This window comes from Salvelinus alpinus, chromosome 25 (genome assembly GCF_045679555.1).
Source record: "Salvelinus alpinus chromosome 25, SLU_Salpinus.1, whole genome shotgun sequence".
NCBI lineage: Eukaryota > Metazoa > Chordata > Actinopteri > Salmoniformes > Salmonidae > Salvelinus > Salvelinus alpinus.
In genome coordinates this window covers 10,634,987-10,648,254 of record NC_092110.1, presented here as the reverse complement: position 1 = coordinate 10,648,254, position 13,268 = coordinate 10,634,987, and the positions used below count along the sequence as shown (strand labels likewise).

The 13,268-nt window shown below is 41.0% G+C and overlaps 2 protein-coding genes across 5 annotated transcripts in view; one reads left to right on the top strand and one right to left on the bottom strand.

Annotated features, from left to right (window-relative positions):
• The window catches only part of tecpr2 (tectonin beta-propeller repeat containing 2), a 33,489-nt gene extending 25,001 nt beyond the window's left edge, over positions 1-8,488 (top strand). For 2 of the 4 annotated variants that reach the window (XM_071365580.1, XM_071365579.1), the window contains exons 17-20: positions 4,155-4,303; positions 5,407-5,548; positions 5,766-5,915; positions 6,444-8,488. In XM_071365580.1, the coding sequence (XP_071221681.1) occupies positions 4,155-4,303; positions 5,407-5,548; positions 5,766-5,915; positions 6,444-6,595 (593 nt within the window). In that variant the 3' untranslated portion in view covers positions 6,596-8,488. Of the gene's footprint in view, positions 1-1,825; positions 2,128-4,154; positions 4,304-4,562; positions 5,301-5,406; positions 5,549-5,765; positions 5,916-6,443 lie in introns of those variants that run through there. The other 2 variants (XM_071365581.1, XM_071365583.1) reach the window with 2 other exon arrangements.
• Positions 8,489-8,972: 484 nt separating this feature from the next.
• Positions 8,973-10,700, bottom strand: ankrd9 (ankyrin repeat domain 9). Its single transcript, XM_071365584.1, has one exon. The coding sequence runs from the start codon at positions 10,125-10,127 to the stop codon at positions 9,255-9,257; it is 873 nt and encodes a 290-aa protein (XP_071221685.1). The 5' UTR covers positions 10,128-10,700; the 3' UTR covers positions 8,973-9,254.
• Between the last annotated feature and the right edge of the window lie 2,568 nt (positions 10,701-13,268).

Genomic DNA, 13,268 nt, shown 5'->3' with positions numbered 1-13,268 from the left:
AGGCTATTCAAATACAAATGCACTGATTGTAAGCTAACTGTAAGCCACCCTGCACAATCAATGAACCAACAGCATCAGCTAGGGCTATGCGTTCTCTCCCAGACTCATGGATAGACATTTTGGAGCGTAGCTTAAGGTAACCAGTACATTCTGTATGCATTATAATACTGTCCACACTCAAAGGCCATTACTCACATTTGTTTAATTTTGGAGTATAGGCTAGACCAATTATGTACCAAAGATATTTTATTTTATGTTTTTTTACCATGCGTAATATGCCGTAGGCTATGTATTGAATTAATTAAAAAAAAATGTGCATAAGCTTTAATATGCTTATGGGAGTTTTGAATGAATCATCACCTTAGAAAGCATGTCCATTTCGTTGTGTTAGTCTTTTAAACAAAGACTAACTACACTGTTTCAACCTGCTGTTGAAGTTCTTTCTTCAAATTGATCATCACAGTGAGGTGAGTTTTAAAAGTAAGGTAGGCCTTCTGTTTGATGATAAGTATTTGATGTGATTATGTAAGCCAATGTCAATTGTCTGTATGAAGACGTATCTTCTCCACTTTCATGTGAGCATCAGTTGCTGCTTGAAGGCATAGTACACTAGTAATGTGTGCTCGTGTCTTACTGCTTGCCCTGTGACCATCTTTGGTCCTAGAGTTGGTCCTAGAGTAGGCCTAAATAGGGCTTTTAGTGTATTCGTCCTGACCTTGCCAGGAAAATCGTTTGGCTCATAGATCACCTGATATAGAGTACCAGTCAAAAGTTTGGACACACCTACTCATTCAAGGGTTTTTCTTTATTTTTACTATTTTCTACATCGTAAAATAATAGTGAAGACATCAAAACTATGAAATAACACATATGGAATCACGTAGTAACCAAAAAAGTGTTAAATAAATCAAAATATATTTTAGATTTGAGATTCTTCAAAGTAGCCACCCTTTGCCTTGATGACAGCTTTGCACACTCTTGGCATTCTCTCAGCCATATTCATGAGCTAATCACCTGGAATATATTTCAATTAACAGGTGTGCCTTGTTGAAAGTTGTGGAATTTCTTTCGTTCTTAATGCGTTTGAGCCAATCAGTTGTGTTGTGACAAGGTAGGGGTGGTATACAGAAGATAGTCCTATTTGGTAAAAGACCAAGTCTATATTATAGCAAGAACAGCTCAAATAAGCAAATAGAAACGACAGTCCATCATTACTTTAAAACATGAAGTTCAGACAATCCAGAAAATGTCAAAAACTTTGAACGTTTCTTCAAGGGCAGTCGCAAAAACCATCAAGCGTTATGTTGAAACTGGCTCTCATGAGGACCACCACAAGAAAGGAAGACCCAGAGTTACCTCTGCTGCAGAGAATAAGTTCATTAGAGTTACCAGCCTCAGAAATTGCAGCTCAAATAAATGCAGACACATATCAACATCAACTGTTCAGAGGAGACTGCATGAATCAGGCCTTCATGGTCAAATTGCTGCAAAGAAACCACTACTAAAGGACACCAATAAGAAGAAGTGACTTGCTTGAAACACGAGCAATGGACATTAGACCGGTGGAAATCTGTCCTTTGGTCTGATGAGTCCAAATTAGATTTTTTTTGTTCCAACCGCCGTGTCTTTGTGAGATGCAGAGTAGGCGAACGGATGATCTCTGCATGTGTGATTACCACCATGAAGGAGGAGGTGTGATGGTGTGTGGGGTTCTTTGCTGGTGACACTGTCTGTGATCTATTTAGAATTCAAGGCACAATTAACCAGCATGGCTACCACAGCATTCTGTTTGCGCTTAGTGGAACTATTATTTGTTTTTCAACAGGACAATGATCCAACACACCTCCAGGCTGTGTAAGGGCTTTTTGACCAAGAAGGAGAGTGATGGAGTGCTGCATCAGATGACCTGGCCTCGACAATCACCCGACCTCAACCCAATTGAGATGGTTTGGGATGAGTTGGACCGCAGAGTGAAGGAAAAGCAGCCAACAAGAGCTCAGCATATGTGGGAACTCCTTCAAGACTGTTGGGAAAGCATTCCTCATGAAGCTGGTTGAGCGAATGCCAAGAGTGTGGAAAGCTGTCATCAAGGGAAAGGGTGGCTACTTTTACCACCAGAGGATTCCCCAGTGAGGTCAGAGGTGAAAGGGTGATGTCAAAGGGTTAAAACAGTATATCCAATGTCTCTGAACACCAAGGCATGTTGGCTGTAGTACCATATACACTATTCAGAAAAAGAAATACAAATACTTGTTTAGGCTAGACATGGCTGTAGACCCCTATGGCGTCTATGGGCTCCACACCCAAGTCTCAGACAACATTTAGGACTAGGCTAATCTTTTCTTAGAATGTATCTTGACCAGAAACTCCAGGAATAATCTTGAATTGCAACCGATCCCTTTAGCGATCCCTATAGATTATAGGTTATTTATATAGAGGTCCGGGTTTTCATTTTCTAGGGATAGGTGGAATTCATCAAGTCGATATGTTCCAGATTTTTACCTTGTCAGCTTGGGAATTCGATCCAGCAACCTTTCGGTGACTGGCCCAGTGCTCCTACCCGCCAGGCTACAATGACAGCCACCTTATCAACAGTAGGGAGGTTTTACTGTCCCTGACCCTGTCTCTCCCCACACAAAGTTTGTTACAGAATGTCAATAGCTTAATCTAATAGTGATGATGTGATGAATGCAGAGAGCAATGATTTTGGAAGGGTTGACCATTAAAGGGACGCTCCCAAGCGTCCCTGTATAATTTCAGCCAGTAGTTTTAAAAGTAGTGCTCACGAGCAAAAAACAGTTCCTGGAAAATGTTGCACAATTGTGTACTACGCCATCCATTTCGTATAATATGTTACACCCTGCAACAAAAAAACATCCAATTTGTACAATCTGTTACGAAATTGTAAGTACTTAAGATCCCAGACTGTATCTTTAACCGTTTGACAAGAAAATACTAAGTAATACGCTATGTTTTAGTGTGTCGGTCCTCATATTTCATAAAAGTATTCACGTCATTCAGGCGGAAACCTCTTCTAAAGACTGAAATAAGTATTTGTTTTTAAGTGATGAAGCCTTTGAAAACACAGTAAGTGTTGTAATGTTTCACATGAAATAATAACTTGTCTTTTTTGCCTTATTGGCTTACAACCCCTTGGCCTTCATTCATTTGTTAAACAGAAGCTCAGAGAACTCTTTGCATCATCAACATTTTTATTTTATTTTCATTTAACCTTTTATTTAAACATGCCATCTCCTGTTCTGGGCGATGTGCTTTTCCTTATCTGGCTTAGATTAAAGGGACTGTCATCACATAAATGCAATCATGGGATAGAGGAGCGTCAAGGTTAGCAGGACAAACCAGTTCACTTTATCAACACCTTTCCCTGATGTGTCTGTGAGGACATCCAGGCATTTAAACTTATCCTCTCCCGATGGTCGTTGTCCATCCGTATTCTCTGTCCTGATATCACATGCCCTGTGGTTTAGTTTGGGAAAGGTATAACACACCAAGCTTCTACAGTGTCAGTTTTTTACGCACGCACGAGACCAAGCATACGTCACTCACTGAACATTTGAAGTGGACGTATATGTATGCAGTCTTTATTAGAATAGAATAGATTGACTTAGTTTTTCCCTGAGCGAACTTGCCTTTGTGTCATTTGGATTAGATAATAAACACAACACCACAAGAAACAGATGACAGATATACAAATAATTACAAAGTCATTAACATAAAGTCAAGAATATTGCGGGCGAATGTGATTGCTTTATTTGGAGGTCATTGTTTGTTTAGAGATCAGCCAGCCCAATAGTCAGATTATATAACGTGTGAGATTACTGTGACATAATAGTGTTTTGTCACATGGGCCTCTAGTGTGCTGTGTTATATTGTGCCGCACAAAGCAATATCCATGGCTGTGGTTTCTGTTTTTCTTACTAAACAATAGTAAGAGAAAGTCGTACATACATATACTCCCAGTTAAAATTTGCCTATTATCAAAGTCTCTTACAATATTATGTAAAAGATCTCTGCTATTATTAGGACTATATGTCTGAACCAATGTTCCTGCACAATCGTTTCTTCAGTGTCATGAAGAAAGACTTCACAGAAGCTGAAAAACTGACATTGGTTTGGTTTGCTTTGTCTTGCAGGTCAGGTAAGGCTGATCAGCATATCATGTGGCAGTCAGAATGTGTGGGCGTGTGATGGCTATGGGATGGTCTATTTCCGCGTGGGCACGCAACCCCTCAACCCCAGCATGATGCTTCCTGCCTGGATCTGCATTGAACCACCAGAGCAGGTAAATCCACACAGTGCATCTGCTTAGATTATGAATACCATTTGATTGATACAGTGATAGTTGCTTATATGTTGGGAGTCCGAAACTATTGACACCCTTGATAAAGATGAGCAAAATGACTGTAAAATAAGGAATTAAAATACTGAGCTATATTGTATGCTCCAAAAATTGGGAAATTATATTATTTCATACTAATACAATTGCTAAGAGAAAGATATATATATTTTTGACAAGTAATACTTTTTTTTCTCAACGGTAGGGGTTATAATTATTGGACACCCCTGTTTTCAATACCTCACCTTGCGAGGATAACGGCACTGAGCCTTTTCTAAAAGGTTTTATGAGTTGGAGAACACTTTGGGAGGGATCTTAGACCATTCCTCCATACAGAATCTTTCCAGATCCTTGATGTCCTTCGTCTGCACTTATGGACTACCCTCTTCAATTCAAACCACAGGTTTTCAATGGGTTTCATTTCTGGAGACTGAGATGGACATTGCAAAATGTTGGTTTTGTGGCCATTTAACCATTTCATTGTGGATTTTGATGTGTGCTTGGGTTATTGTCTTGCTGGAAGATCCACTTGCAGCCAAGTTTTAGCCTCCTGGCAGAGGCAACCAAGTTTTTGGCTAAAATGTCCTGGTACTGGGTAAAGTTCATGATGCCGTTGACCATAACTAGGGCCCCAGGACCAGTGGAAGCAAAATAGCCCCATAACATCAAAGATCCACCCCCATATTTTACAGTAGGCATGGGTCTCTTTTCTACTTATGTATTCTCATTTCGACGCCAAACACACCACTGGTGTGTGTGACCAAACAGCTCTATTAACATGTCATCTGACCATAGCACTGGTTCGAATCCAAGTGCCAAAGCCATTTAGCAAACTCCAGACGTTCACATTTGTTGGATGACATGAAATAAAGCTCTTTGGCCACGCACACCAGTGGTGCATTTGGAGTCAAAATGAGAATGTATGAGGGGAAAAAACCCATACCTACTGTAAAATATGGTGGTGGATCTCAGTTATGGGGCTATTTTGCCTCCGCTGGTCCTGGGGCCCTTGTTCAGCCCATTATATTCATGGTTTCCTGCTCCATCAGCCAGTAGGAGTGCACTTGATAAGGATCCACACCAGTCCCAACGACCGCATGCTGTGGGCCATGGACAACAGAGGGAACGTACATGTCCGCACAGGAATCACAGACGAGATGCCTGTCGGCACAGACTGGGAACACATTCCAGGTAAATGACCTGACAATTGACCGTCAGTCAGACACCCAATGATATAGCACCTTTTGTTCCCTACACCTGTCATCCATTTTCGATTTTTACCCATTGTGTCTTTGTTTAAGTTAGACAACCACGTTTCCATAAGCGGAAGATCAGACACCCATTCATAAAACCTTCGTCCAAAGACGAGACAATCAACTTCAGTGTTCTATATCCAATGTGTTCCCAGGCCTTCAGGCCAGTCAGCTGGTGCTGAGTGTGAAGACAGTTTGGGTGCGTTGCCCCAACGGGGAGGTGGCGAGGCGCTACGGTATCACTGACAAGAACCCAGCAGGGGACTACTGGAAGAAGATACCAGGCTTGCTCAACTGGCTAACAGGTGAGTGATGAGATGGAGACTAAGAGAGAGAGAGAGAGAGAGAGAGAGAGTGTTCCAGTTGTGGAACAACACATTTCAAGTTTTAATGTCAAATGCACAAGTACAGTGAAATGCCTTTCTTGCTAGCTCTAACCCCAACAATACAATAATCAATAACAAGGTAGAACAAGATATACAAATAAAAAATAAGAAGAACATGATACAGTAAGAACACAACTGTGTTCTAGTACAGTAGCAACAACAAAGTGATGGCTTCCCCTCATTCCCACATATCTTGGCCCACAATTCAAGCATGTTTTGTACACAGGTCAGGGGCTTACTGTAGCTTAGAGTTAATACACTCTCAGGCATTGTTAATGTTTGGCTTGCTGTTCCTTTGTGCATTTTTGAGATCGACTCCACAGCCAGAATCACTGATCTACAAATCACCTTGCGTCCCAAATAAGTCCTCATTAAGTGATCAAGATTAGCGATTCTGCGCCTTGCTTTGCTCAATCTGACCCCTCCAACCCGCTGATTGTCCCACAGTGACACCCATGGACGAACTGTGGGCTGTGAGTTTGTCTGGAGGTCTGAGTCACCGGCTCACCAAGACCATGGTGCACACCGTTGTCAAGTGCCACGTCAACACAGGCTCCCTGAGCGGAGAGGACCTGGAGGAGGAGTGGGAGGTCATCTAAAGAAGACAGAATTTGCATTGTATTCCCTATATAGTGTACTACTTTTGACTAGGAACCACAGGGCGCATAGGGCTCTGGTCAAAAGAAGTGCACAATGTAGGGAATAGGGTGCCATTTGCCATGTCTCTTCCCAACCGAAACAACCACTATTATTATTCTCTTTCACTACTGAAATGGGCTGCATTTCATTTATTAGCCTGTACTTTACTTACTGTGTATTTTTTATGTTAACCTCCTATGTACATAATATCTAAGATTTTATGGCAACTGCTATATGGTTATGAATCAGAACTGAGTGCACAATGGCTCTGTAGACAGACAGGACGGGATGATTTTGTGTTACCAAGGGAATGGGGTGTGTAGCCCAGCCCTCCTTATGCTGTTTTCAAGCATTATTAAGTGTCCGACCAGTGTTTACGTTTAACCTAACCCAACCAATACCTATTGAATTTGAATGAAGTAATTTATTGATATATTAGTTATTTTATTATTTATTTTTATCTGATGACATTGTAGGAAGGCGATTTTGTTATATTTATTCATTTTAGTTAGTCTGCACTTTAGTTGTAAGTGAGAAGGTAACCCCACTCAAGTACACAGCACTAGTCTAGACTTGCTGCCCTGAGACCGTTTATTTTTGTTTTCTTAGGAAACACCCTCACCCAAAGGAACTTACTGTAGCTCTGGTGTTGTTTTTTACACATTGATCAATTCCGTTGAATACTGTATTTACCACAGCACACTCAAGAGCCTTCCAATAGGGTACCTTCGATTAAAGACTTCAAACTGTTAGACCTTTAGTCCAGTTTATCCATTGTCACCCAACTCAATGCCACAGGAGGTAGATAGGGCCATGGTCTGTGAAATTATATTTGTATATTGTTTTAAAGGGAACTACGACGGTAGTAGGAAGGAGATCCATTATTTATTTTTACTGTATATAATAACACAGGTGTAACATGTGAATGTAAGTACTTGAATGGAGAAATTGATTACGTTAGTCACCTTGCAAGGGTACCTTAAGTTCATCTCTGTATGTGCTTACTCTGCACAGATTGATTGATGCTTCCTTTTTTACTGTGGAATGCTGTGTGCTCACTAAGGAAGGGATATTACTTTGCAGGATTTTGAGCTGGGAGATTTCTAACGTGTATTTTGTATAACTACCAGAAAGGGAAACTAACCAATTAATTTATCCAGTCTTAGTACAGCTACTGTATAAATATGGTAATCATGCATTTAATGGTTGACAGATACTTTAATCAAACGTATTAACAACAGCTAAACAGCTTTGGAAATATAACTCAATCACTGACTAGTACATCTCATAGCTTTGTGAATAAGTTGGTTGTGTTTGTGAAAAGCTATTATTGTGGCTTAACTAGTACTGTAGTACAATGCTGAATTATCTAGCTATAATATTAACATAATGAAACGAGGGTTACACACTGACATTAGGCATACTACATGGTATCATAATGCTGCTTCTGAATACTGTACTCTACATCAGTGCTACTTAGTCATTAGGGGCTTGCCAGTTCAATTCACTTTGACAAAGAGTGCATCCCAAATGGCAACCTATTATTCCCTATGTAGTGCACTACTTTATTGTTTCAACAGTGGGGGATCCTTAATAAAAAGTAGTAAATACCTTTGACCAGAGCCTGCACCCTGGTCAGAAGTAGTGCACTTTGTAGGGGAATAGGGTCCCATTTGAGATGTAAAGAAAATCAGATGGGTCGTCAAATGACCAATGTTTTGGAATATACTGAACAAGTTGAAGTACTGTAGCCCCTCTGTGCGTCTTTCATGGGATGCACAGTACTGTAAGTCCACTGTATGAATCCATGCCTCTCCTCAGTATGACTTCCTTAATAAAGATGTTTACAGTTATTGACTCTACGTGATGATACTGTATGACCACCATAAAGCAGCGTTTCTCAACTCTATAGGACTGCACATTTTTTGCTCTAGCCCAGCACTAACACAGTGCTGAGCTGGAACAAAAATGTGGGAGCCCGGGACTGGAGTTGAGAATGTTCTCCTTCTGACCACGAGCTAAGCATTTGATCAGAGAAAACAAAACCATGAATGTGTGTAAAGAGCTCATTCAAACCATTGTGCCATTTTATGGGTGGGTGATACCATGATGTAAAACATATGTTCATGCTGACATATAGTTTTGGACCTATTCTATAGTTTATTCTGTAGTTCTGTAACTGCATTGTTGTTCCATTGCCTGTGTAGTAACTGTGTAATTACTGTAGTAGTAACATTGTATTAACATGTTCTCTGTACCCCTTCAGCCCACAACCTCCAGATAATGGCCCTATAGGTGAAGCACATTATAGATAAAAGAAAACAACAGGTTCATATATTTTATAGACAATAATAGTATTTTATTTACACATTGCAACATTAACACCATTAAATTCACTCTTTCGTGTCAAATATGACAAGTCAACATTTATTCTAAAGTGCATTGTTTTTAAACATCAAAATGTAAAGAACATTATGAGTTGCTATTTACAAAGCCACATGCTGCATTTAATTCACTTTTATTGACACTGTTGTCAAAGTGTTCACACCATAGCCAAAAATAAATATTTGATTCCAGAAGTCAGTACAGTAGTTTTATCTGAGAGGTCTGAGAGAATGTTTAACTGGCATACTGGTGTAGCCTGAAGTCCAGTGGTTTCAGAAAGTCTGGCAGAGGGTCCAGCTGTTCAACAGGTATGGACTGGGTCATCTTCTGCATAGCCTGAACAAAGAGAGAGGGGGGAGATAGTCCTGATAGCCACTGGAACGCCTGCTCTCCAATAAGACCATGCCACAGCCCTGGATTCTTCTCCAACTTTCCCTTCATTTGAAAATTGAATTTTGGCATGAAGAGAATGAGATAACCAAGGCAGACGTGCTTCCGGCGCATGTCAGGCTCACCCCGGCGTATCTGATTTAAGAGGCAGTCCAAGGGGGTGTTCCCATCTCGATCTGTGACATAAGGACATGCACCGTGTCCTAGTAACAGAATCAAACACTCAGGGCGAACCAGTTCGCACGCCAGATGCAATGCGCCTTTGCCTCCCTCCATGTGAAAACATCCACGACTGTTAAAGTAGCTCATGCGCTCGCTATCGGAGAAGTCTTTCAGAGAGTCCAGAATCATTTTCAGGATAGTAATACGGTTATAGCGGACAGCTACTGTGAGATGCGGTGTTGCAGATGCTTGGCAGCAGCAGAAGCTTCGACTGGGCATCTCCAGTGCGCCGACAGAGTATCTGTTGAGCAGGTATCTGGCGTATTGTTGATGATCGTGCACAAGTGCATACAGAAAAGCCTCGGATGGAGTAAAAGCGCACGCCCGCCCGTCATCTTCCCAGTGAAACACCTCCATTGTCCGCATGTCCTCGAGTACCCATACTGGTAGCAGGTCCCGCACTGCTTGGTAGAAGGCAAAGGAGGTTCTTTGGCACTGTTTCTCGGATTTATAATCCGCCCGGTTGTCAAACACACCCGCTAGATCGTAAGGCATGGTCACTTTGTTCTGCAGATACGTTTAATTTCGGAATATACCTTTTTTTTGCTAGGTATAAGCACCTCTGTGCCAGGTCTGTTTACATCAAGCCTGGATGTCAACAGAAGTGATTTTTTTAGAAGACAAAAATAATCAATAGCTGAATTTAGAAAAGTTGCATGACACACTGGAAAATGTGTTTCAAAATAAGAAATAAAAGCCGAAAGCAATCGAAAACGTTTAGAGCTCTTCGGTCTCGCTGCTCTCTGAGTCTGTGTTCAGTAGCAAGGACCCTGCCTGAGTCTGTTCAGTACCGCTATTCTTGACTTGCTTCAAACCCCTTTTCGAACTCCATCGGCAGTTTATATATCCTTGCTGGTGGCGAACGGTAGTGGAACTCCCTTCACGACTGCCCTCGTTGGTCGCTGACTGCGTCAACAAATATCCCCATTGGCTGATGACGACTTCAAGGTGAGATTAAATGTGACGTCAGTACAAGTGCTCTAACTTTTCCATATTTGTTGTGTGCCATGTGAGCGATTTGTTTGGGAGCCGCGCTATCGCCCCCCTATCGAGTGTCCCCACTGCATACAGTACATTCAGAACAGTCCGGTGTAGAGGATGTATGTTGGGTTGTGGGTCGCCAGTGCATGTTATATAATTGCGCGTCTGGTGCAACGTGCTGCTACCAACACTCCCCACTGCTAAATTCTGACAGACATATCTGTTTTACGCATTATAACTGTTTCTCGTTTGGGTCGTGATGTCTCATCAGGATTAGGCTAAGTCTATCAAGTGTAAAATCTATTTTAAGGATAGAATAAAAACGTATATTTACACCACATTACAATGGTCAGGCAACTATAGGCATTTGAATGGCTGTGACATATGCATTGCAAAAACACTAACTTTAACATAAAAATTTACCTCAAATTATGAAACAGCTTGTGAGTTCATGCAAAGTCAAATGTAAGCTATTGGTTTTAGTAGCTTCAGTATAGGGCAGACCATAGGCGGCTTTTAGATACTCGACCACGCCATCTGTTTGGTGAATACGTGTCATTACATGTCATGCATAACCTTGAATTGACGAAGTAGCCTATCTTCATCTTCACCACTCATTTTCAAACTTACAGCAAACAGTATGTCCCCACATTATGATCTAATCTGATGTATTGAAATTATTTCTTATGAGCCATGAAGAAGTGGAAATGCAGTGTGAAATGGATATAGAAGTGTGAATTCAATGTAAAATGGTTAGGAATCTGCTAATTAAAAATGTCTAGTTAGGAAAGACAGACTGGTATCAATAAAACATTTTGGGGAAAGTGACATCCTGGTATGGAGTTGCATGGTTTTATACATACCCTCATTGAGCATGGTTGTGAGTAATAGCAATTGAGAGAAGCATGATCCAGCTGCAGGTGGCACTCTCATGTCCCAGTGACTATGATGCAAACAGACACAGTGATGTTTCACAGTCTTAAACCCCAACCCTAACCCTGCATTATGGCCTGGGTAATCTGTGTAGCCTATGTCATGAGAAATTGATGATCACAAAAGATAATATTTAGATTTAGTGTATATCAACATGACGTGAGCATGCCTGCTGCAGCTAGATAGGTAGGGTGGGACTAAACTATATAAAATAGGCCACTTTACAGTTCAAAAGAAGCATGATGGATGAGTCTTTTTGATTAAATGAATGTTAAGTGGAAAATGAAATCCAACACAATCTGTAACAACCACATCTCTGTGGGAACGACAATGGAAAAAGGAATAATAATTTTCTATCTTATTCATGTATCTGCACAGATAGAGTGCCTTCCAGATGTATTTTGCCAGTGTAGTAAAAAGACCAGATACATTAACACCAGGCAATAGTAGCCTATAGAAAGTATTCCCAATGCCTATGGGAGGACCCCCATTTAGCAAGAAATGAGTCTAGCTCAAGTGCAGTTTTTGGGGGTATGATCTTTGCGCCTCTGTAAGCTTCTCACTCATCATTATTCACGATTCATTCATGATTATCCCTAATCATGGTAGCATCCACATTTAATGTAGAGGTGTTCAGAAACATCTTCTATTCCTATTTACAATAAAAGTAACTCAAATGACACAATACATTATTCACCATTCAGTTCCAATTGGTCAAAACAAACCGAAACACAACCAAAACAAACTGCAAATGCATCCAGAAAGTTTTTGTAGAGTCACAAGCTTGATTTAATCATTGTGTGCTAGGCATATGGAACCAAATAATACACTTTTGACTACTTTAATACAACCTTAGGAGGCTGAATAAATGTGGCTTGTCACCTAAAACCCTCACAAACTTTTACAGATGCACAATTGAGAGCATCTTGTCAGGCTGTATCACCACCTGGTATGGCAACTGCACCGCCCACAACTGCAGGGTAGTCTACCGGTGGCAAACTACCTGCCCTCCAGGACACCTACAGAACCAGATGTCACAGAAGGCCAAAAAGATCATCAAGGACAACAACCAGGAGCTGCTGCCTGTTCACCCCGCTGCAATCCAGAAGGCGAGGTCAGTACAGGTGGATCGAAGCTGGGACCGAGAGACTGAAAAACAGCTCCTATTTCAAGGCCATCAGACTGTTTGCCATCACTAACACAGAGAGGCTGCTGAATACATACAGACCTGAAATCATTGGCCACTCTAACAAATGGATCACTAGTCACTTTATTAATGCCATTTTAATTATGATGTTTACATATCTTGCATTACTCATCCCATATGTAAATACTGCTTTTATACCATCTGTTGCATCTTGCCTATGCCGCTCAGTCATTGCTCTTCCATATATTTATATGTACATACGTACTTATTCCATCCCTTTATTTAGATTTGTGTGTATTAGGTAGTTGTTGTGGAATTGTTAGATTACATTTACATTTACATTTAAGTCATTTAGCAGACGCTCTTATCCAGAGCGACTTACAAATTGGTGCATTCACCTTATGATATCCAGTGGAACAACCACTTTACAATAGTGCATCTAACTCTTTTAAGGGGGGGGGGGTTAGAAGGATTACTTTATCCTATCCTAGGTATTCCTTAAAGAGGTGGGGTTTCAGGTATCTCCGGAAGGTGGTGATTGACTCCGCTGACCTGGCGTCGTGAGGGAGTTTGTT

What these genes read in the sequence shown, in the direction of transcription:
- ankrd9 (XM_071365584.1), bottom strand. Translation starts at nt 10,127, where the DNA reads ATGCCTTACGATCTAGCGGGTGTGTTTGACAACCGGGCGGATTATAAA.